The sequence below is a fragment of the Schistocerca nitens genome, chromosome 1, assembly GCF_023898315.1.
Source record: "Schistocerca nitens isolate TAMUIC-IGC-003100 chromosome 1, iqSchNite1.1, whole genome shotgun sequence".
Lineage (NCBI taxonomy): Eukaryota > Metazoa > Arthropoda > Insecta > Orthoptera > Acrididae > Schistocerca > Schistocerca nitens.
This window is the reverse complement of record NC_064614.1, coordinates 340,804,596-340,830,941: the sequence shown is the minus strand read 5'-3', so window position 1 is coordinate 340,830,941 and position 26,346 is coordinate 340,804,596. Positions and strand designations below refer to the sequence as shown.

Here is a 26,346-nt window from a genome sequence, read left to right as displayed (position 1 = left end):
GCATTGCATTCGTTATTCGTCCAGCGTTGAATGTTGACCCATCAAGATATACACACATCAAAAAAAGTTTTGCATCGCCTTCGTACTGAGAGTTCCGAAACATGTACAGAAAATAGGAATAGAGATAAACATAAACATCATTTCCGCCCTTTTTATTGCTCATGAAAACCACACGTTGCATGTTGTACCACCATACAGCGAAACCTTCAGAGGTGGTGGTCCAGATTGCTGTACACACCGGTACCTCTAATATCCTGTAGCACGTCCTCCTGCATTGATGCATGCCTGTATTCGTCGTGGCATGCTATCCGCAAGTTCATCAAGGCACTGTTAGTCAAGATTGTCTCACTTCTCAACGGCGATTCGGCGTAGATCCCTCAGAGTGGTTGGTGGGTCACGTCGTCCATAAACAGCCCTTTTCAATCTATCCAAGACATGTTCCATAGGCTTCATGTCTGGATAACATGCTGGACACTCTAGTCGAGCGATGTCGTTATCCTGAAGGAAGTCTTTCACAAGATATGCACGATGGGGGTGCAAATTGTCGTCCATGAAGACGAATGCCTCGCCAATATGCTGCCAATATGGTTGCACTATCGGTCGGAGGATGGCATTCACGTATCGTACAGCCGTTACGGCACCTTCCATGACCACCAGCGGCGTACTTTGGCCCCCATAATGCCACCCAAAAAAAGCAGGGAACCTCCACCTTGCTGCACTCGCTGGATAGATTGTCTAAAGCGTTCAGCCTGACTTGATTGCCTCCAAACAGGTCTCCAACGATTGTCTGGTTGAAGGCATATGCGACACTCATCGGTAATGAGAACATGATGCCAATCCTGAGCGGTCCATTCAGCATGTTGCTGGAACCATCTGTACAGTGCTGCATGGTGTCGTGGTTGCAAAGATACTCGTAGACCTCGCTATGGTGGTCGGGAGTGAAGTTGCGCATCATGCAGCCTATTGCGCACATTTCGAGTCGTAACAGACGTCTTGTGGCTGGACGAAAAGCCTGCGTTGCTGGCAGGGTTCCTCCGAGCCATAATACGTAGACAGCAGTCATCTGCTGCAGTAGTAGCCCTTGGGCGGATTGAGCGAGGCATGTCATCAACAATTTCTGTATCTCTGTATCTCCTCCATGTCCGAACAACATCGCTTTGGTTCACTCCGAGACGCCTGGACACTTTCCTTGTTGAGAGCCCTTCCTGGCACAAAGTAACAATGAGGATGCGATCGAACCGCGGTATTGGCCGTCTAGGCATGGTTGAACTACAGACAACGCGAGCCGTATACCTCCTTCCTGGTGGAATGACTGGAACTGATCGGCTGTCGGATCTCCTCAGTCTAATAGGCGCTGCTCATACATGGTTGTTTACATCTTTGGGCAGGTTTAGTAACATCTCTGAACAGTCAAAGGGACTGTGTTTGTGATACAATATCCACAGTTAACGTCTATCTTCAGGAGTTCTGGGAACTGGGGTGATGCAAAACTTTTTTTGATGTTTGTACGTGATGGCAAGAGATCACGTCGTTAGACAAACCCCGTGTATCTTTTGTTACGATTGCCATTTATACATTATGAAGTTTCAACATTTTGTTGATATAGGAACAGCAACCCTTTTATTTCATGAAGAGTTTATGACAAATCTGTCGCAGTCTCATTATACTAGTTTCGAAGAAACTGGTCCATTCTCAAGCCTGACCTACTGAGGCTGCACTGCAATGCTTGATTTTCATGACAATCATCACACAGTGACGATAGATAAATGCCACAATATTCATATACTTACCACACAAGTCAGTGTCAAACTCATATTTGATTCTGACTTGAATAGTGAGCATGTATGTATATAGTGACATTTCTCTACCGTCACTGTGTGGTTAAAGTATTGTCAATTTTACACGGTTGTCATGAGGATCAGGCGCTGTCAGTGCAGCCTCAGTAGATCATACTTGAGAATGAAACAGACGGTTCGAAACAAGTGGCCAAAAAAAAAGTAATCCAACTGTGATATATTTGTAATGAACTTCTCATTTATCGTGCACTTGTCGTTAGATTGCATCCCAAATGTGTTCCATCGGGTTCAGAGTAGGCGAATTTGGTGGCCAAGACATCAACGGCGTGTCTAGACAGGACCATCGAACTGCAGTAACAAAAACGTGTTTCATCTGACCAGGTGACACTCTTCCATTTATCCTCAGTCCCTATCCGCAGCTCGTGGTCGTGCGGTAGCGTTCTCGCTTCCCACGCCCGGGTTCCCAGGTTCGATTCCCGGCGGGGTCAGGGATTTTCTCTGCCTCGTGATGACTGGGTGTTGTGTGATGTCCTTAGGTTAGTTAGGTTGAAGTAGTTCTAAGTTCTAGGGGACTGATGACCATAGATGTTAAGTCCCATAGTGCTCACAAGGGAACCTCCCCATCGCACCCCCCTCAGATTTAGTTATAAGTTGGCAAAGGGATAGGCCATGAAAAACTTAACACAGATCAATCGAGAAAACAGGAAGAAGTTGTATGGAACTATGAAAAAAATAAGCAAAATGTGCAAACTGAGTAGTCCGTGTGCATGATAAGCCACATCAAGGTACGTGTACACCCAGGAGCACCGTGGTCCCGTGGTTACCGTAAGCAGCTACGGAACTGAAGGTCCCTGGTTCAAGCCTCCTTCGAGTGAAAAGTTTTCATTTTTTATTTTCAGACAATTATCAAAGTTCATGCACTCAGACGATCAACTTCGCTCTCCAAAATTCCAGAACATGTTCAGATTTGCTTGGACACATGCAGGATTTGACGGTCTACACACGGAAAAACTTGAAAACGTTAAAAACGTATGTTTTGACAGAGCACAGGGAAAACTGTGCGACTGTGAAACTGTTGCATTCATTTGTTGCCGTTTATGTGACAAACTCTTATGTTTTCATCACTTTTTTGGGAGTGATTATCACATCCACAAGAAAACCTAAATCGGGCGAGGTAGAAGAATCTTTTTACCCATTCGCCAAGTGCGCAAGTTAGGTGGGTCGACAACATATTCCTGTAATGTGACGCACATGCCGTCACCAGTGTCGTATAGAATATTTCAGACGTGTTTTCCTGTGGAGGAATCGGTTGACCTATGAATTTGCGATCAAATGTTTTCGGTTCCTATTGGAGAGGCACGTCATTTCGTCTACTAATCGCACGGTTTTGCGGTGCGGTCGCAAAACACAGACACTAAACTTATTACAGTGAACAGAGACGTCAATGAATGAACGGTCAGATCATAACTTTGCGAAAACAAAAGTAAAATTTTTACTCGAGGGAGGACTCGAACCAAGGACCTCTCGTTCCGCAGTTACTCACTCTAACCACATGACCACGGCGCTCCTCAGCTTATATATATCTTGATGTTGCATATCTTACACTTGGACTATTCAGTTTGTATATTTTGCTTATTTCTTCATAGTTCCACACAACTTCTTCCTGTTTTCTCGATTGATCTGTGTTCAGTTTTTCAAGGCCTATCCACTGTGTCAATTTATAACTAAATCTGAGGGGGGTGCGATGGGAGGTTCCCTTGTCAGAGCCATTTTTTTTCCTCAGTCCCATCTCGGTGATTCTGTTACTACTCCAATCATAACTGACGATGTCATTCGGTCAACATGGGAACACGTTAGAGTCGTCTTCCGCAAAGCCTCGTGTTGAACAATATGCGCTAAACAATGTGCAATAGAATACTTGTGCCAGACCAACATTGCACTCCAGGATCAGATCTCCCAACCAGTGTGCGATTTGCAGGGGGGGGATGGGGGGGGGCGGATTTCCCTCCCTCTGTATCAGACCATCCCCTCCTCTGGTTTTAGTTTATGCATCCCAACCTGGGATGTTTATTTCCCAGGCACCGGAGTAAAACTTTACATATAATGTAAATTTGTGGAGCCGAACACTGAAAGTTTTTAATAAGTCTTACTATTAACACTATTAATATGTTTCAGTTTTCTATCATCAGAATAAGTACAACTTTTCACAAATGTGCCTCTACGTTTTGAATTCCCCTTGTATATCTGTACCCATATGTAGATGATTTTGTAAATAAGCTTTACCTATAATGTACTTTTAAAGATATAACAAGGGATGGTTTTTCTGATAATGCATACGCGTCAATAGTGAGTTTCGGCATTAACATCTGTTTATAAATAGCTGTTTAACCATGCGTAATGCCACGGTCCAAGCTAGTAACATATATAATTCTACTAACCCCCTAAGACATCCCCCTCACTGGTAGAAGCACAAATCGCACCCTGCTCCCAACAGCCAACCAGGGTGCCTTGTCAGAACAATCCACCATTTGTTGATATAAATCGGTGGATTTCCCCATTTGTGGCCCATGTCCTTGCTTGAATGATTCATAAATACTTTCCTTACCACGTTACATATCCAAAACGCCACAAAGTGGGATTTAGTTTCGCGGTGGGAAGTGATGTTTTGGATCATTAGAGAGTTTCTGAATGCATATCAGATGAATGGCTTGGGTAATGGTGCAAAGTGCTTTGACACAGGCAAAAGAAATTTCATCCAACATGGTGTATACGATCTCCATAACCTCGGTGCCAACATTTACCAAGTAAAATCGCCAAACAGCCGTACGTTTTGAGAAGTTATTTTATTTTGACAACCAGCTTCGGCATTTCAATATGCCAGCTTCAGGGCTCATATGCACTTCATGCATAGACATTCAGGTATATCGATATTGGCATGCTGGAGTCATCAGAATCTGGGTACCATGAATCCATATTAGAGTGCTTCCTTCGGAGACTTGACTACAGCTATCAGTTTTTGTCGTGTCTTCGAATACATATTCATGGTATCCAGATACTGATGGCTCCAGTATGCCAATATCGACACACCTGAATGTCTATACATGAATCCATCTACAAAAACACGTGATTTGAATATGAGTAGGTCTGATACTACTTTAAACGAACTGAACAGTGATACTGCAATCGTAGATACAGTAGTACATGTTAAACAACTGTATCATTCGCTCCAGTTGAAATGCATATCATGGTGGAACAAAAACGGCAGATTGTACGTGATGTTTTGGATTCTGTGCAGCAATGACTCTGATTCCTGACGAAAGAATGAATGAAAACAACCGAATAAACCCGTAAGTCTCATTGCAATCTGAAAGAAAAGTTTTCCTTGGGCTGTAGCCCAGAAGAAGGCCTCAGTGATAGTTAACCATATATATCATAAAAATGGATGTATCTCTCTCTCTCTCTCTCTCTCTCTGTGTGTGTGTGTGTGTTCAAAATCTCCTCCCAAACCACTGAATCAACTGCAACCAAACTTGGCACACGTATCCCTTGCTGTCAGCAACATCACTGAACAGCTTACCTATCACAGTTCAGGAGATATGAAGTCATAAACACTGAGATGCGTGAAAGACTGCCACACCATGCATGATGCTTAAATTTGTTACTTTTGTGCTACTAACTGTATTTGCAATAAACTTCGCAGGTACTATCTGCATGCGTCGCTAAGTACACCTACAAAAGTATATCATGGTACCACACATAGTTCATGAGAATAATGTCATAAACACCATCACGCGTGAAAAATGATGCAGCGTGCATGACGTTTAAATATATTACTTCTTTTCTACCAACTCTACTCGCAACACATTTTGCAGACAATGTTTACACATGCCGTTGAATGTACTTATAAAATTATATCAGTGTATGACACATAGATCACGAAAATGACGTCATAAACCCAGAGAAACGTCAAAAACTACTGTATCATGCATGACAGTTAAATGTATTACTTTTTTGCTGTCTAACTCAATTCACAATGAATTTCGCATAAACACTGAGATACGTAAAAAAATGCCACACCTTGCATGAAGTTTTAATACAGCTATTCTTTACTACTAACACAATCCTACAGACGAGTGAACTTAAAGGAACACAACGACACCCGGCAGCGCTTTTGACAGCTTTCAAACACGAAGCGCAAACGGCTGTTAGCGGAAACGATAACCGTCTACAGAGCTCTGAAGAGGCGTTGCCATAGAGACGTTTATAAAATCGATTTATGGATACGCGAAGCAGATGCATTCAGCGTACAGAAACTGTCTGGGATCATGTTTCTTAATTTGGGTGATGTATTTCTACTTTCGTACATTATGCATATTTTCTTGTACGACTGATTCATAGTTTCAAACATATTTTCACTAATACATGGAAAGGAATTTTTGTCGATACTTCACAGCACAGTTCATTTTTTGCTCACTTTCTAACAGCAAATGGGCAAAATGAATACCCGGGCAATGCCAGGTTTGTCAGCTAGTTTGCTATATGGCGCGTTACTATGCCCAAAAGGCTTTCATGTTAACTGTCTCTGGCCGCGAAAACCTATGCAATTATAAAAATTTGCCTATTCCGATGTTTTCCACCTAAGGCTACCAATCAGCGCGCCACATCACTCGACAAAACTTGCTCGCGTTTTGACAACGCGTAATGCAGTACAGTACTTCGCAATTTCGATTAAATATGTATTGGCGGGATACAGTTCCTGACTTTACAATCCTTTCGTCGGTGATGATGCTTTGTATTTAATAAATTAATGGTTCGTAAGGTTACAGAGTTATTCCTGACCCACTTGGTTCCTGACGATGTGAACGTTAACGTCTTACCGGCAGTAGGAAACTGGAGACCAGCAGCAGGTACCTGCAGCAGCGTACACAGAACGCCATGGACGCCAAGCGACAACAGCTCACTCGCCTTTATCTTCGATTTTATCTCACACTTCTGTCATAAGATCACATTTGTCACGCTCGTGTGTCTTGAACGAGAAGTGCTTTCAGTGAGCCAATGTGTAAGTACACTCAGGTTCCGAAAAAAACAGAACACCTTAAACGACAAGATATAGGACGTTCATATTCACAGAACATGTACATTAGTACATAACATTTGAATCATGTCGATACGCGGATTCGAGGCCAACATCTATATCGCGATTCCCGGCGGGGTCAGGGATTTTCTCTGCCTCGTGATGGCTGGGTGTTGTGTGATGTCCTTAGGTTAGTTAGGTTTAAGTAGTTCTAAGTTCTAGGGGACTGATGACCATAGATGTTTAGTCCCATAGTGCTCAGAGCCATTTGAGCCATCTATATCGCGGCGCAACGCTACCTGCCAGTAAAATGTGCCAGCGGCTCTCTTTATCGCTACAAAACAGAAAGTAATGGATCAGTTTGACTTGAGCAGACGCGAAGGATGCCTCGCAGACGTATGCGCGAACAGTACTGTAAAATCAATGAGTTTGAAACACGGTGCACTGTTGACCTGAGAGAATGTGATGCATCCACCCGGGAAATTGCTGCTCATGTGGGGATGAAGTATTTCGCCAGTGCAACGGGTGTGTGCAGAATGGCTCACAGAAGGCCGTAGAACACACAAACCACCCCCGATAAGATCGGCACCCATCTGAATGGCACTGCAGGACAGATCTGCGTCCTCCTCGGCTCTGGCGCAATAGTGGAACAGTGGAACACATCGTACATTATCAGGGGTTACAGTCCTTCGTCGTTTATTACGGCATGGGTTACGCGCGCGTCGTCCATTTCTCCGCTTACCTTTGACGAATGTGCAGAAAATACTAGACGGCAATAGTGTGTGGAACGACGTCACTGTGGACAGGAATGGCATCAGATAGTGTTTTCGGACAAATCCATGTTCTGTTTGTTTGAAAATGAAGGCCACATTTTGGTTCGCCGCAGACAGTGGAGGCGGCATCACAGTGACTGCATTCGCACAAGGCATTCAGTGCCAACTCAAGGCCTTGTGGTGTGGGATGCTACTGGGTACAACCATCAATTACAGTTAGTGCGTCTCCAGGGCACTGTGACCAGCGTGACATAAGCAAATAACATCCTGCTATCTGTAACCATAACCTTTCTGCGCAACGGCCCAGACGCCATTTTTCAGCAAGACAATGAAGACATTCTTGGTGTCATAGGAAGTCAGCCTTTTGCCCTGGCCCACCAGGTCACCAGACTTCTTGCCAATCAAAAATATGTGGGATACGGTGAAACTACGGGTGCACCATGTGATCCAGTGCCAGCCACAACAGATGAACTCTGGATTTTCATGGATTGTTATTAAGATTTAAATAACAGGCACATAATAGTCGCAAGACTTCTGTTCAAAGTACTAATTGTACTAATTCGGCTCATAGCAAACATATGACTGAAAATACTATTGACACTGAGTATGGTATATAGTATCAGCATAGTATAAGAATATAATTACTTGCTACTAGGTTGCTGAAGGTACTCGTTTACACTATAATGGCAGTTGGTCATTAAGAATTTGAATACTGCTTCCTTAAATGTAGACAGTTTTTTCATTTATTTTATATACACTGGAAGTTTGTCATGCAGTTTTGCACATTGAACGTTTGTTTGTTTCTGTGTAACAGCCTTCTTTAGTCTTTGTACGTGGATATCATTGCACATTCATGTATTATATGAATGCAGATCTGATTTGGTTTTGAAATTTTCAAGGCACTTTTTTATGTTAGTTCACTTTTTTGTATGTAGAGACATGGTAAATGTAGAATATTTAGCTGTTGAAATAGCTGCTTGGAGGGCGTTGGCCTTCAACTGTTTGTCATTATTCTAACGGATCGTTTTTGTAGTCTGAAGCTGGTATTTAGATTTGTCTTACTATGACTCCAGGAAGTGAGGCCCTAGGTAATAGCAGTCTGACTGTAACCAAAGTAGACAGTTCTGCTACACTGTTTACTAGACATGTTACTAATTACATGTTGAGTAAAGCAAGCAGAACTCAACTTGTTAGTGAGATAGTAGATGTGGGCTTCCCAATCTAAATTTTCACCTATGTGGAGACCTAAAAATTGTGTGACCGCTTCTCTCTTAACTTCTTTATTTTGTATTCTGAGTTCCAGATCATTTTGACGTTGTTTTCCTGTAATGGATGTAATTACTTCTTGAAGTATTTAAAGTTATCTTATTCATTTCAAACCAATTTTGTAAGTATTCAAAAACTCTAGTTGGAAATGTTGCAATAATTGATTTATATCAGTTTCAACAATATTTGTATCATCAGCAAACAGGGTTAAATGAATACCACTGATTGGAGTTTTGGTATCATTTACATAAATTAGAAATAAGAGAGGTCCTAGAACACTTCCCTATGGTACCCCAATTGGTACATATCGAAAATCAGATAAGTATGCAATACTTGGGTTTTTAATGTTGGCTGAGGTAATTTCTACTACCTGTCTTCTATTTTGGAGATAAAACTGAAACCATTTTTTTTTTTTTTTTTTTTTTTTTTTTTTTTGCAACTCCTCATATTCCAATAGCTTCTAACTTGTCTGGCAAGATATCATGTTGGACAGGATCAAAAGCATTCGATGAGTACAAATTTATTCCTATTGTACTGTTGTGTCTGTCAGGTCCCATTGCGATATTTTCAATGAAATGGGAAATAGCTGATTCTTTACTCAATCCTTTGTAAAAATTGTGCTGGTGTACAGATAAAAGATTGAATTTTTTAACGAAATTTGTAATTCCATATTTCATGACTGTCTCGACTACTTTTGAAAATACCGATAGCAAAGTTTTTGCTCTATAATTTCCCACTTCATATATATGGCCCTTTTTATACAGTGGTTTTATTTTCGAAATTTTTAATCTTTGAGGAAACACTCTTTCCGGTAATGATATATTTATAATGCGTGAGAGCTGTTCTGAAGTGACACTAGCACATTTTATTACGACTGAAGCAGATACTTCGTAAATCCCTGAAGACATTTTGTTCTTCATTGCCTTTATTATTCTTAGAGCTCCTGATTTATTTGTGGGGCATAGCAATAATGAATTGACACTTTGTTCTCTTAGAACAGAGGTTCCACTATTCCTAAGGCAATTTTTGCTGAGGTTGGCTGGTGTATTTATGAAGTAGTCATTTATGCAATTTTCAAGGGTAAGATTTCTGAGTAACACGCCATGATCATCTTTTAAAAGTATGTCCTCTTGATTTTTAACATTTCTGTTTATTTCTTTTTTACTGCATTCCATACACTTTTGATATGTTTGTCCACCCTAAAATTACTTTGTTGTTGCGGATTGTTTTATCTTTTTTAATGACCTGCCTATAAATGTTCTTATAATCTTAACATAGTCTGCAAAGTGTTTATCATTGTTGTCTTTTTTGATTTGCCTGTGATGTTTTAGAGTTTCGCTGGATACTCTGACAGTAGGTGACATCCACTGTCCGTTGTTCCTTGGCATGATATTGATTTTTGTAAGTTTTTATTTTTTGGAAAACACGTCTCAAATAGGAACACAAAAGTACAAGAAAAAGCATTGTATGATTCATCGGTTGTTGTTTTTGAAAATACATTTTCCCAGGTTTCCCCTGCTAACATCTGAATAGTAGTATTTACTTTTTCTGTGCCGAAGTGTCTGTTATATTCCCACTTATATTTTATTACCTTGGATGTAGAGGTATTTATACATGTGACAAGTGTGTTGTGATCTGAATGACCTAAGTTTAAATTTTGTGCCTCAGTGTTACCATTTACCATGTTTGTGAAGATATTATCTAATAGGGAAGATAAAAACTCTGTTGTTCTACTGGGGTTTATAAAGAGTGGTTTCATTCGAAAGCTGTTTAGGATACTCAGAAGCTGTCTCTTTTATTCGCTTTCAGTCAACATGTTAATGTTAAAATTCCCACATAAAAATAATTTCACTTCATTATTGTATAAAGTGCCTAATGTTGCCTCCAGCTTCTAGAAAAAAACATGTTTTTATCAACGATTGGTGATCTATATATTGATATGACAATTCGTTTTTTACTTTTCTCCTCAGTTTTTATTTCTGTGGTACATGATTCAAAATGTTTCTCGGTATTTAAATGGTCCACTTCTGTTTTGCTTCAAACTGCCGCCGCGCGGGGTAGCCGATCGGTCTCGGGCGTCTTGCCTCGGTTCGCGCCGCTACGCCGTCGGAGGTTCGAGTCCTCCCTCAGGCATGTGTGTGTGTGTGTGTGTGTGTGTGTGTGTTGTTCTTAGCGTAAGTTAGTTTAAGTTAGATTAAGTAGTGTGTAAGCCTAGGGACCGATGACCTCGGCAGTTTGGCCCCATAGGAACTTACCACCAATTTCCAAATTTTAAACTGTAATCTTGGTTTTGTATAAATATACAAACCACCATTTTACATACACTACGGCAGTAATGAGATGCTAAATTAAATTTGCTTATATTTATAATACCTAATTCATTTTGCTTGCACCAATGTTCAGATAAATAAATACATGAGACATCTACAAAATTATTTGACGTTACTTCATCTACCAAAAGGCACTGTATATTTTTTTCCTGGTGTTTGTCACTTATCTGCGAGTTCAGGCTGATTTGTCACTAATTTTTCCTTTTGCTGGTTTGCAGCCATTCGCACAATAAGCAAAATTCCATTGTTTGCCATCCTTCCTGGCGTTTCGATTTCAGTGATCTGCATGAACTTACCTAGTAGGCCTACGATGCGCATTGATGCTACTCCTTTCAAGAAACGTTAATTGTCACAATTACAAACGTACAAGAACTTGTGCCAATATTGCCAGTCAAGAGAGTTATTGAAACTTGAAAGCTGCAGCAATTCTAATTTAGCGAACGACGGGACTTTTATTTATATGGCATATATCTTCTTCGGTCTGTACGACATTTGTCGCTCAACGTTCACTATGGGGCTTGATTTTTTGTGTGAAATACAGTTATTGTGATAAAAATTGAAGTTATCTGGAAGCGGCCCTCTGTCGCTTCTGCCATAATTAGGTGAAATTTACGGTTTTATCAAAAGTATTTATTATAACAGTATGCCATATACAGGGTTCTCGAAAATTCCCGTTTAGGACTTATAGAGGGGTGTGAGTACATAATAGGAAACCATAATTGTTTTGGTGTAAGAAACATATCATCAACGTCTGTAAAGCAAATTTAGTTACACCCTGTATAGATCTGCATGTCATATTTTACACGTCGTCGTTAAAGAGGCAACAGTGCGTAACTGACAGTGTCGATTTCACGTGTAAATGCAAAAACATGCGCAGCCACAGAACATTGTTATGGACTCTTACGTTTCTCTCTGGTTTAAGGAAAAACTCGTTGCACAGCTTCCGTTCTTGGAAATGTGAAAGTGTTTCACTTAACAATCTTTTCACGGAGAAAGAAATCCTTGCTCACATGAAAGTAAGGTATGAAAGTGGAGATTTGTTGTCGAGACTGACTGAAAGCTGCCAGTCGCTACACCAATTGTCGACCCTCTGCAGGTCTCCCTGCATGTCGTCGCGGTCTTCCTGACGTTGCAATCTTCGTATAGACAACAAAATCAGCAGTGGACAGTCTAAGGAGCCTCCGACGCTCCAGTTGGCGATATTTGATTCTTTTGCACTTGCACGGAATTTACACAATTTTTTTTTACCTTATCTGACTTACGCAGTATCTTTCAGCTTAATTTTCATTGTAAAGAACTGGAAATTCGTCTTTTGCGCGGTAACAGCATGTGAGCTGGGTCAAGTAAGTCACCTGACCGACGTCGGAAAAGACAGTTATGCGGACCGTTCGTTTCCTCAACCACAATAAGTCGGATTAATAATGTGCAGCATTTTCAGTGAAAAACTGTAGCATGTAGGTAACTAAATGTAGCAAATTTTAATCCAAATAATTGTAGTTAAGCTGATTTTTAGTATTATAGAGGCACAATTGAGATGGCTATATTATTCCCCAAAGTTGTTCATCATGCTTGGGTCTACTGTGTTAGTCTCTTTATTTTTTGTTCAGAAATATTTGCTTCCTGTGTATTGTGTACACTTGCAAGGGAGAAACTAGCATACCAAACGGAAAACACAGGGTGCTTCGTTGTCACTTGGCTACAAACTGTCCCAAACTGAATTTCGTCATAAAATATAAAAATTTGACACTGAACGAGTTATGGGCCAGAATTCAATAAACATATAAAAGTAGCTAGGATCTACTTCTAGACTATTGTCTTTGCTTCACTGAAATCATATCGAACAATAATCGTAAACAACAAACACTTCAAGCATCCTAGCTTTTCTCCAGAAGTACGCTTTGTTCATCTAACCGTTGCACGTTGCCACTAGAAACAGAGACTGGCATGGATACGCAAACAACAAACACTTTAGCATCTGTTGTTTTTCTTCAAATATAAGCTTTTATCAAGTATCCATCAATCGTTACCAACAGGAACCGTGTCTTTAGCAAAATGCATACAGGTGAGTCAAACGAAAGGTACAAGAGTCGTAGAAAACATTTTATTGCTGTATGGTAGCGTTGTTGGTTGTAGGCCTGTGTGCGAGGTCACAGTGTAGCGACAGGTCTTCATAGCACACATGAACTAATATATATCTTTTAATTTGAGATAACTAAATATCTCGCAAACGAGGCATCGTACGAAAGAAGTTCTAGGTGAAAAATTTACATTAGTAAAGTCTGTGTATGCTACAGCTCGCTACCTCCTAACCATACCTCCTACATATGCCATATCAGCTTTGCATTTTCAATTGGGAAGCCCTTATGTTATGGCATATTCTGATTCTACTCCAAAAAGTACATCCGTTATGGTCAAACCATTGCTTTCCATTCGCGATAGACGGTGCTGTTATCGACAAATGTGTGCTGGTTTTTGCGATTTAATCGACGCATTTGATTCTGTTTTATTTTACGATGTAAACGTAAACCTTAGTGTTCTAAGTGCGAAATTTACTTTAGTGTCGCAAATTTGACTGTTAAGTACAATATGGCTTACTGTTTCACTTAGCGTGATCCAGGAACACCGACGTGGATGTAGCAGTTTTATGTTCCGGATCAGGATGCTTATTTCGGTGTCTCCTTGCCTCTCACCAGTGGGATGCGTACTAGGATATTTTGCCTTATTACAGTGGCTATAGTTTGTATTCCACCAGTTGCCGCGCAGCGATTGGGGCGAGATTTACGCGGTTGGATGGAAACTCACACGGAAATCCGTCACTCTGATAGCGGGCCTCGAGGGCGGCCACCGGAATCAAGCATTCCAGTAGTTTGGCGACTTACAAAAATCAAACATGCACGGAACAGAAAACTACTTAACAATACAAGTAACTTATTTGCCAGAAATGTCTGGCATATTATTTGTACTGCACAATCAAATTTGCAACACTAAAGTGAATGCCGAACATAAATGCCAACTGTTAGAACACAAAGGTTTACATTTATATCGTAAATGAACTGTAGAATGAAATGCTTAGGTAAGTAATTGCATATAGAGGCGCATTTGACATTTGTCGATTACAGCGCCATCTATCGCGTATAGGAGGCATTAGTTTGACTAAACCGTACGTCTTTTTGGAATAGAATCCGAATTGCACTAAAATGTGGGGCTCTTACTTGGAAAATAAAGGAAACTGACCCCACCCACACAGGAGAGGTGGTTAAGAGATGACCAGTTGTAGCATAGATAGACGCCCCCTTTACTAATATTAACTTTTCATCTAGAACAGTAGACAACTTCATCCTTATCCTCCTCAGTGAGATCAAGATACGGCCGTGTGCATGGCTTGAATTATTGTATACCAGGATGCTCAAAGAAACATATTTAGACAATATCAGTTGTAAGCCTTTCAATTAAAAACTGGATGCAATCATAGGAAAGGCTGAAACATCTTAAGATAGACTGCTAGTAACATTTTAATTCCTCGTGACCAGGGCTTCAAATACGAATCTATATCTTTCGGTATACCAATTGTCAGTTGACTTTCTATATCTATAGAAGGTATGGATTCAATATGCCATGTGTGAAACGTGCGAGAGATGGTTTCACTTGATCAGTGTTGGTGATTCCATGCTGCATGGCATGGAGGAGATCAATCTGCTCAGTGTACCTCATTACTTTTGAACTCATAATATGTTCTAAGTTTCTACAACAGAAGGATGTCAGGGATACTGGACAGTAATTTTATTGATCATTTCTGCTACCCTTCTAGATGGGTATGACCTGTGCTTTCACTCAGGTACTCGGCATTTTTTTAAAAATCTATGATAGCTGCTTTATTTTACATCTGTTATGCAGTAACCTCTGTTTCTGCAGAAGTTTCATTACTGTGACTTTATGCTTTGGAGCCCCCCCCCCCCTTTTTCTATAATGAACTGTTCTGCTGGGTGCATACATATTCAGTGCGTGGTCAGCTATTCGTTTAAAATTGAGCCCTAGTTCCTCTCCATCTCTTGTTTTGAATTGAAAGTTTTAAGTTTCTCTTTCAGATATGACTTTACTGCATCTTTGTGTAATTTGCTGTACATACAAATCGTTCTGTGTGTGTTAGTTGCACTTTTCTGAACAAAGAGTTTTTGATTCACCACTGCTCAAGAATAATTGTATCAGTTTCACATGCTCTTCCTGTATCTTGTTTAAACTGTTTGTGTTACCATTTTTATATTTAATGATCTCTGCATGGTGTGCTGACATCTCTCCTAGTGCACACAAACAATGATATAATACTAGATCCATGACTGGCTCATTCCTTTATTAGTCACTACTTCACATTATTGCCTAGACTGCTGTATTTCTGTGGGTTTTTGTCAAATGCATTAATTAACCACCACACGTAATTTTACATTTTATAGGGGAAAACTTAAAAGAGAAAAATCCAGAATCACCTGGAACTGCAGGTGGGTCAGTTCTGACCCCACTGCTGCAGCTATTATAGTAATCTCGTATCTGATATCATGTTTATCTTTAGATTGTGTTTGCTGAACTATCTCCAAACTCACTGTTACCTGGTGATGTTGCAGTTCTCCAGAATTTGGGGGGAGGAGGGGGAGGGTGAAATCAGGTTGGCACATGTCTGAACATGTACACAAGGGTGGCACAGCCAGTACTTTGTTCCAAGAAATACACTGTAGGCAGTTGATTCTAACTGCATGAATAGTGCTTGCACCGTACACATTTATTGTGGCCAAACTTTTAGGAACTGAGGAGGACATTGTAATTGCCGTAATTGAGATTTTGGTTCATGAATCCAAGGAAGGTTTCATCTGAGGAAGATTTGGCACACCCTATAGTTTCAGATTCTTCATCAGAAGATGATGTTACGCCACATGCTGATTTACTGAATACTGATGAAATAGGTATGTTTGTTTATATGTTTATTTTACAATTATATGCTGCATGGACACACTTTCAATTGCAACAGTCATGTAGATATGTTGGTGCAACCATACTTGAATAAGGGAAGAATTTCACAAATGACAGTTTTTTCATCCCCTTGACTGTCTCGGAAACCATGAAAGCAAATGCTACAAGTATTTTGGGCACCATAAATTGCTTACACAGGAAAATACTGGTCTCTCTGAATAAGGCAAAAGGATAATTATGTAGCACAGTGTTGTTGAAGAAGAATGAAATGACATTGACTGTTTATCAGGGAAAGAGCAGCAAGAATGTTCTGATTCTCAGCACTATGCATCCATGTGCGAAAATAGAGCCTAGTTTGAAAAGTAGCCAGATACAGTTACATATAATAAATGCTCTAAATATGGAGTGAATGTCCTCGACCAAACGACTCGCAACTACTCAAACAAAGCACCATCCAGACCTTAACCTATTCACACATTTTGCAAGATGCTGGATTAACCTGGGATAAATGCCTGCATATTGTACAATGCTCTGAACAAAAAGTTGAAACACTGGGACTTCATATTGCAGCTGGGGGAGGAGATTGCTGAGATGTATACAACAACCTGGCAAATTAAAACTGTGTGTCGGACCGAGACTCGAACTCGGGAGCTTTGCCTTTCGTAGGCAAGTGTTTTACCAACTGAGCTACCCAAGCATGACTTACGACCCGTCCTCACAATTTTACTTCCGCCAGTACCTCGTCTCCTACCTTCCAAACTTCACAGAAATTCTCCTGCGAACCTTGCAGGACTAGCAGTACTGGAAGATAGGATATTGCGGAGACATGGCTGAGCCACAACCTGGGGGATGTTTCCAGTATGAGATTTTCACTCTGCAGCGGAGTGTGCACTGATTTGAAACTTCCTTTCAGATTAAAACTGTGTGCCGGACCAAGAATCTAACTCAGGACCTTTGCCTTTCATGGGCAAGTGCTCTACCAACTGAGCTACCCAAGCACGGCTCACAACCCGTCCTCACAATTTTACTTCCACCAGTACCTCATCTCCTACCTTCCAAACTTCACATAAGTTATCTTGTGCTTGGTGTTTCGGTAGCTCAGTTGGTAGAGCACATACCCGCGAAAGGCAAAGGTCCCGAATTTGGGTCTTGGTCCGGCACATGTTTTAATCTGCCAGGAAGTTTCAGCAACCAGGAAGATAAGTACCTGCATCGCTCCCGAAGGTATTCAACGAGAGTTAAGAAAGTGAACACATTATCTTTTAAAGTCTGATTGTGCTGGGATCAAATCATTCATTAATCCTTGCACTGCACACTTGATTTGAATTACCTTGCACCTCACACTAGAGTCCACTGGACCCCTGTAAAATGTTAACACCTATCATGCGTTCGAAGCTCATTGTACTGTCTTGTGTATGTGGGAAATTGCAAATATAACTATTCAGTTAACTGTAGTGTTTATTATTACAAGAACGAGAAACATGTGGTGTATATAAAATATGCATAGTTTTATTAATAAATAATGTTTTGTATTTAATTGTGTTTAACTTTCTCGTACCTGAATGTGTATAATGCAAGACAATGTCTTACTTGACTTTATTTCTGTTATATTACAATGAGTAATATACGGTATTTATAAATTTGGTGTATCTTACACTTCAACACTATACTGAAAATGAGTTTTTTTGTGTATATGTATATATTTATTAATGTATAAATTCAACATGAGTCTGAATGTATAAAGTAAAGTAATGTAATGTAATATAATATAATGGATCGTTTGACTTTTACATGATATTTTGGCATAGGATGTTTGAAAAATCACTACTATAACATATTTGTGCAAAAACGCATAAGAAAGATGAAAGTAATGTATATTAGGATCTAGTGAAAAACTGTGACTAACATATGTCACCATTTGTATTGTCAATGAGTGCACTTGGTGCAAATTAGGGCTCTACATTCATCGCAGGTTGCCCGTTTACGATCCTGTCAACATTTTTGTTTTTCTGTCCCTTTTCCTTGATGTAGTGAACATCTCACTTTGGTGGTTAGACGTTCTGGTCTGCCTGGTGCCACAGTATCTAATATTCCTTCTAGAGTTCTCTTCACATTCCTTCTTGGAAAAGGTGTATTCAATCTAGCGCTTAGGTGAGGCACAGTTAAGTTCCATGCCAGTTCATGCAGTAATTTACTTTGTGGCTTCTTTACTTCAGTGTTGGAAATGGTTAACAGAATCATGGTGTTTTTCCCACTTTGATCCAGAATGCCACAGAAAACCCTCATAGGCCATCTTCTTGTTGCTTGCGCAGTGGGGTAAGTTTTGCATAGCTGATCAAAAGTGTCAGTACCACCTTTTGTTTTACTGTGTGAAATTATCATGTTAGGTTTGCCTGTTCTTTTGTTGATGATGTGTGAATAGTGCATGGTAGACAGCAAGAGTACAACTTCATTCTTCTTTGGGATATATGAGAGTAGTGTCTTATTCCCATCAAAGGCAAATTGTGTTTTTCTGACATTTTGAGGATGTAAAAATGATTATGGTATTTCAGGTTATTTTTTTCTTACAGTTCCCAGCATTGTCAAATCAAATTTTTCAGTCATTGTCTGATAAAGAGGAGCAGAAGAAAACTAGTTGTCAACAGTCAGGTTCCTATTAGTGCCATGAATGGGTTCTGATAACTTTCTCACATAATAAGATGGGTTCATTTTTTTCTGTTACTACCTAGTCTATGTATGAAATAGCATTTAGCATGTCCTAAGTCTTGCAATCACTAAATGTCAAAATCTTAATTCCATATTTGTCCGGTTTTGAAGACATGTATATTCTGAATGGGCATCAGCCTTGGAAGCCCATTAGCTGCTCATCTGTTGTACAGTATTCGAAAGGTGTGTATAGGGGCTTGCAATTACCAATAAATTTAGACCAGATGTCCCGAATGGATGAAAATTTGTCTCCTTGCTTTCTTTGCATCCACATTGCTTTGTCTTCAGATCTTAGACAACTAATCAAAAACTGAAAGCCCCTGTGTGACATTACATTGTGAAACAGGGCATTGCCAAATTTAGGAAACAAAAGTTCTTCTAAATTTGTGTGAGCAGCCTTGTTTATGCTGCAGAGATACAAGAGTCCAATGGCAGCTCTTAGCTCTACAATATTTGTAGTGTTATGGTAACTTTATGTGTTTCCGACTGAAAAACATTTGTGAGTAATTTCTTTGTTTGTGTAAGTGACAATCATGTCCAGCATTTCACCTGTCACTAATAACTGCCATGCTTCAATAGGACTGGAAAGACCTTGTTTGAGCCTTTGATCCTGGGAGATGAGTAACTAAATTTCTGGATTTAGTTCTTTCTCTCCTAGATGGTGTAGTTGAAGACCTCTTAAAGCCATTCTTACCTAGAAGGATGTTTGCATTGGAAGAACTACCATGAATATAATCATTGTCTTCTCCACCCTCTTCCGTACCTGATGATTCCTGTATTTTGATAAAATCAGGATCTTCATCAGAATCTGGGTCTCGAAATGAATCGTCTTCCTGGTCCAACTCATCCATAAGTGCATTATATATATTGTCATCTGTTATGAGTCATTTATTCATTGTTTCTGTAAAATAAAATAATGTTGAAAGGAAATGGTTATTAAGTTACACACAATATATATTTCAGTATTGTATACTTACCAAGTTATTATTTTCAGTCTGCATAAATGAGCTATGTGGAATGCATACTGGGGTAATCAAGACCCCATGGATGTTCAACAGTCCATACAGCTTGACAACACCATAACAACAATGCAAATGTTTTGAGTTAACATCGCATACATGTAGGCAGTGTTACCAACCTAATATGCACTAGGTTTCAACAAACTGTTGCCAGCATACTCTTTGTAATAACACAATAAAAATTATGCTGGGGTCTCTAGGACCCTAGTGTGCAGTGCGAGGGTTAAGCATCATGTGTAAGGAAACTAACTGCAATAGATGCATATCAGAAGACTGTTATTTGTGTTCATTAAGTTATGCTAGCCAGTAATGCATCCAAAAGTGTGTGCAAGTTTTCTTAATAGCAATCAGTAAATTTCAGAAAAGCTACCCTATTTTTGTTGATTGTATAATAAACTGTCCATACCTTCAAAGAAAAGACTCATTAGCAGCTATAATAACCCACTGACACAGTAAATAAAAGGGATAGATAAATGGCTCATAACTGACCCTGCTGCAATTCTAGGTATGACCGAATATCAGCAGTTCTAGTTTTAAAGGACTGTATCATTCCAGGATATATCTTATACAGCTTTTTATTACTTAGTTTGTAGATGGTTTGCAGGCAGTGACATCTGATTTCAATTATAATGACATGATATAAAGCATAGTAACATTCAAATTTATCTTTGTATTGATATACTGAACAACAAATTTGATGTGAATGTGTGTAAATTGCATGATTTTGGGTTAATTATGTTTATTTCAGTATAAAATGATACAAAATCATCATCTTCATAAATATTTAGCTCTAGTTTTTTTAAAGAAAGTAATCTACATTTTTGTATAAATAACGCACTAACTAAATATGCATCCATGTTCCAAGATACAGCATAACAAATTTTAAGTGAATAATTACTTGAATTATGTTATGTATTATGCATTGATAAATTTCAGTGCCATTCTGGAAGTACAGAAGTAAAATATTAAGAAAAAATGAAGATAATATTACATAAATACTCTGTAAGTCTACTTTGTACTAGAGCTATGTAAAGCACAAAAGAAAATATATAAATTAACTTGTCACAAATGTATATAAAGAATTACAAATGTTAAATGTCCATATGTACAGTATATACAATTACATATTTAGTTCAAAGATAAATTCAGAAGATGACTGTTTTTGTTTGGCTTGACATTTATACACATGCTCGGGAACATCCCTTGTGACAGTCCAGCAGTAATCTGCTAAAATAGTTGTGCTCCACTTTCTGGCATACCTATTCTCAAATGTGGCAATATCTTCATGAAATTGCTCCCCATGTTCATCACTTACTGCACCACGATCTTTGGGGAAGAAGTCAAGATGACTATGTAAGAAATGCTTTTTCAATGACATGTTGCAACCAAGTTTTTCATAAGATAACAACATGTTATCTACAACCTCCTTCTAAGTTATTGCTCGTTTGTTCCCTAAGAACTGTAAACAGACTGTCTTAAAACATTCCCATGCGTGCTTCTCATCAACTTGTATGATTCCGTCAGAAGTATGGTCTCCAAAAAGCTCTCGAATCTGTGGGCCTACAAAGATGCCCTCCTTTACTTTGGCATCACTTAAGTAAGGGAATTTTTGCCTTAAGTACTTAAACGTGTCACCATCTTTGTTCATTCCCTTAACAAAGTTTCTCATGAGACACAACTTGATGTGCAAGAGTGGGAGCAGAATCTTTTTACCGTCTACTAGAGGTTCACTCTTAATGTCCTTTAAACCTGGTTGAAGAGATTTTCTGGTGGGCCATTCATATTTACTGTAATGTGATGCACGAGCTCGGCTATCCCATTCACAGGGAAAGTGGCAATATTTAGTGTGCCCTAACTGCATACCTAATAGCAGTGCAACCACTTTCAAGTCACCAGAAATCTGCCATTGAGAGTCATTATACTTGATGAATTCTAGTAAAATTTTCATGTTTTTGTATGACTCTTTCACATGCACACTATGCCCAACTGGAAAAGAAGGAAGCTATTTACCAATGTGTAAAAGCACTAAGCTCAACAACTTTGACGAATCAATAAAGAACCTCCACTGATCAGGGTTGTAATTAATTCTGTGAGCCTTCACTAGATCATTTATGTCTACGCATGCTACAAGACCATCTTGCATGTTAAAAAAGTAGTGAATTGTTCTGCGGGACAATGAAACATTTACGTTGCTGTCCAGAAAATTGCACTTCTGCAATCTTGATGCTAAAATCTCAGCTTTAGAGAGCTCCAAATCTCTAATGAGATCGCTTAACTCACTCTGAGACAATTTTTGTGGATCATCAGTTGATGATATATTGGAAGAAACTCTGAATCTTGTGATGTACGTGGTTCCAGGACATTCAGGATCCCCATCAGAGGTAATCTCGTACTCTGTCGGTGGTTCAGGTATTGGCAATCCTTCCCCATGTAGAAGTGGACATAAGGGAGATGGAATGTTAGGATAGATTACTGTCCACTTCTTCTTCTTAGATATTACCTTCTTGATAGGAGGAACCATACAAAAGTAGCAGTCACTGACATGGTTAGTTGGCTCATGCCAGATCATGGGCACTGCAAAGGGCATTGAACGTGCTTTCCCTTGCATCCAATTCCTGAGGTTGCTGTAACAAGTGTTGCAGATCACTTCTGGAGCCCAGGGTTTATCCTGATCACCTATACTGCAACCCAAAATAACAACTGTAAGCTTTTTTAATCAGTGGAGTTGTTTGCTGTTTTTGTGAAGCAAATGTCACTTCTTCACACACATAGCAAAATGTGTCAGCACAGTTAACACAAACTTGTGGAATTTTTGTTCACTTCAATAGCAGTCAACTTGAACAACTGTTAGTTAATCTGGAAACAAATATGCAAAAATTATTACATGCGTTAATAAAGTCACTGAAGTTGAAGAGGAGGGAGACAAAAAATATCATTAAAATTGGTATCAAAATGTTTATATCCAAAATATTGCACACAAGTAAGACTAGGGACAATAACATAATCCATTGTTACTAGTTATTATGACTCTGACAAACCATTATAATATTGGATTTTAATCTTAACATAAAAGTCCGTATATAATTAGCACACCATAATAAAACTGTGTAAAATGAAAACTCGAGCTAATTTTGAATTGTCTTTGTGATATTCACGATCTGCACATTATAATTGATAGGAATTGGGGTCATTCCATGTCAAGACACCCAGGCCTTGACACCAACCATGTCAGATTTTGATGAAACTTGGTACAATTACTTCTTTTATCATCCTGAAAGCACTCGTAAAGTTTTTAGATTTAGCGTTGTTTCAGCAGTCGGAAATCGTAACTTAAACGTGTCCTCACAACTAAAAAAATTTGTATATTAAAGAATACTCAAGATATCAGTATGAAATTTTGGAATAAATTTGTGTATTATATCTAAACGTTAAAAAAATTACCATAAAGATATATTAAAATCTTCCAAATGAAGAAAAATTTAGAATTTTTTTTTTTTTTTTTTTTTTTAGCTAACATATGTTTAGTTTTACAAAAACTGTAATATCTAGAATCTCAGACCTGATAGAAAGCTCAAATTTGTTTTAAAATACTCTTAATTGTATAGGCTATTAGATAAAAGAAAAATTATGTTGGCTTTTTTAACCTGTTTAATAGTTATCTAATTTTTAAAATAATATTAATTATATTTTTTTAAAAAAAAGTACTAAGTGACTTAGACACCGAAAATAAGTTTTTGTTTTCTTGGAGTAACAATGTACACTTGGATTTTGTTTTGTTACTCCTGTGTTTTGAAGTAAAAAATTATTACAGTGTTAAATAGTGCTTGGATAGTATTTTATTAAGTTTATTCGAACTTTCAGTAAGTACTGTTACTTAGTTTACAGAGATTCTTTTCCAATATCCTATAAAAGTAACCAGAACAGGAATCAGACCAAAAGTGAAATCACTATGTCAGATATTCAAACCTGTAGTGTAGGGTTATTTAAAAAATCTGACTGTTTCCAAACAACCTACACACCTTCAAAAAAGTTACAACCAGTATCTGAATTGAGTGAGGAAGAAAAATATTTGATCCACTTATGATCTGGAATTAATCTGTGTGAATTTAAGAATATATGTTCACACCACAGCTACTACTTTTTAAATGTTTTTGAAAAGTACCAAACAACATGTGTAGATGCACTAAAAAAACACAGAAAGCCCATCAAAATATCGTTGAGAAGTGTAGGCTTGGATCTTTCTAAACAATTACTGACAAAAAATATTAGCATAAAACCTGGACAAAAGCTTTGCTCAACATGCCGTAACTTTTGTGAGGAAAAATTAAGAGTTGAAGTCAATGAAAGTGAAACAGATGATGAAGTCATGGTTGAATTAGAATAATTGGAATCCAGAAATGAATCCCTTGCACAAACAAACATTGCTCTTGATAATTTAGGTTTAACACCGATAAAGCTTCATGGTTTGTCAGAACAAAGTAAAGGGTCTTATTTTAAAAGGAAGGTTAGCAGTATTGAAAAGATTGCAAAAAAGGCAGTTTCAAAAGCATTAAAATATGATGCACCAAGTTCTGATGATGACGAAGAAGATACAAGTGTGGTTGAGAAAGCAAAGGATTTTGATGTAATGATTTCTCTTATGAAAGAGAAGATTTCATCTGTTGGGAGGTCTAGAAAAATCCAGATTCTGACCTTGGCTCCAGATTCTTGGAGTCGGAATAAAGTGATGAAAGAATTTAATATAAGTGAGTAGATGGTACGACAAACTAGAAAGCTAAAATCTGAAAAGGGTATTTTGGAAACTCCTGGTCCAAAAAAAGGTAAAACTCTTTCTGAAAATACAGTAAGACTTGTAACAGATTTTTATGAAAAGGATGAAAGTTCTAGAGTGCTATCCAGAACAAAAGACAAAGTAAGTGTTCAAAAAAATGTGTACATGCAAAGAAGACTCATTTTGTGTAACTTGAGAGAACTCTATTATTCTTTCAAATGGGAGAATCCCGAGGTAGAAGTAGGATTTTAAAAATTTTGTTTCTTGAGACATAAATGGTGTATCCTTGCTGGTGCTGCAGGCACACACACTGTATGTGTATGCAGAATGCACGAGAATGTGAAACTATTACTGGATGCTGTGAAAATTGAAGAATCTTATAAAGACCTAATTAAGATGCTTGTGTGCAACACGGAAAACCAAAACTGCCTGCTACATCATTGCGACAGCTGTCCTGCAAATACTGCACTAACTGAGTACTTAACTGAAAAACTAAGCGAAGATTATGATTTAGAAGAAGAAATTGTAATCAGTCAGTGGGTTAACACAGACAAGGCAGAAATGATCAAACAGTCTATCAGTGTTGAAGACTACATTTCTTTATTGGTTAGGTCATTGGAAAAGCTCACCCCGCACTCGTTTATAGCAAAATCCCAATCAGCAGCCTTTAAAAGATTGAAAGAAGACCCACCACCCAAAACAGCAATTATTGTGATGGATTTCAGTGAAAATTATTCCTTTGTTATACAAAATGAGATCCAAAGTTACCACTGGAATAGAGGTGGTTGTACTCTACACCCAGTTGGAGTTTTTCTAAGAAATGAGGAAAACAATGTTTTTGTTTCCAACCACTGTTTTATTAGTGATGACCAAGAACATGACACTGGTTTTGTTAACTTTGTACAAAAAGAAATTACAAAGTGGCTGTCATTACATCATACCGACATTGACTCAGTTTACTACTTTACAGACGGTTGTGCTGGGCAGTACAAAAATAGAAACAGTTTTAAAAATTTGACTGAACTCTTGAGAGACTTTAATTTGAAGGCCCAACACTTTTTTTGCAACAAGTCATGGGAAGTCAATTTGTGATGGCCTAGGAGGAACTTTTAAAAGAATTATAAGGAAAGCCAGTCTACAGCTTTCAGACAAAGAACAAATAATGACAGCAATCGATGTGTACAAGTTTTGTGAAAAAATATTGAAAGCATTCATTTTCACTTTATTGACAAAAAAGAAGCTGATTTGCCACGGTTAAAACTAGAAAAACGTTTTTCAGCAACCCGAACCATTCCTGGAACAAGAAGTTTTCATAACTTCAAACCACTTCCAACAAACAACCTTGAAATTAGAAGGACTACAGATAGTGTAAAACTCTTCTTAGTCTTTTCTTTCCATTCTTCTTCTGATTGGGTTCGTGTTGAACCATCCATAAATAGCTATGTGGCTGCAAAGTATGATGGTAACTGGTACTTTGGACTGGTAAAAACAATATTCAATGATGAAGAAGATGCAGAAATTCTATTTCTACATCCTTCAGCACCAGCTGCATCATTTTATTGGCCTGAAAGAGAAGATTGTTGCATAGTGCCTTTGGAGCACATAGTCTGTGTAGTAGACACACCTCAATCAAGCGGCACTGGAAGAATGTA

The 26,346-nt window shown here is 38.6% G+C and overlaps 2 protein-coding genes across 2 annotated transcripts in view; one reads left to right on the top strand and one right to left on the bottom strand.

Moving 5' to 3' along the window:
- Positions 1-6,774, bottom strand: part of LOC126248635 (uncharacterized) — a 137,891-nt gene extending 131,117 nt beyond the window's left edge. The window contains exon 1 of the mRNA XM_049949817.1: positions 6,674-6,774. Within this exon, the coding sequence (XP_049805774.1) occupies positions 6,674-6,733 (60 nt within the window). The 5' untranslated portion in view covers positions 6,734-6,774. The remainder of the gene's footprint in view (positions 1-6,673) is intronic.
- Positions 6,775-6,813: 39 nt separating this feature from the next.
- The window catches only part of LOC126247413 (uncharacterized), a 45,297-nt gene continuing 25,764 nt past the window's right edge, over positions 6,814-26,346 (top strand). Inside the window, exon 1 of the mRNA XM_049948482.1 lies at positions 6,814-6,855. Within this exon, the coding sequence (XP_049804439.1) occupies positions 6,852-6,855 (4 nt within the window). The 5' untranslated portion in view covers positions 6,814-6,851. The remainder of the gene's footprint in view (positions 6,856-26,346) is intronic.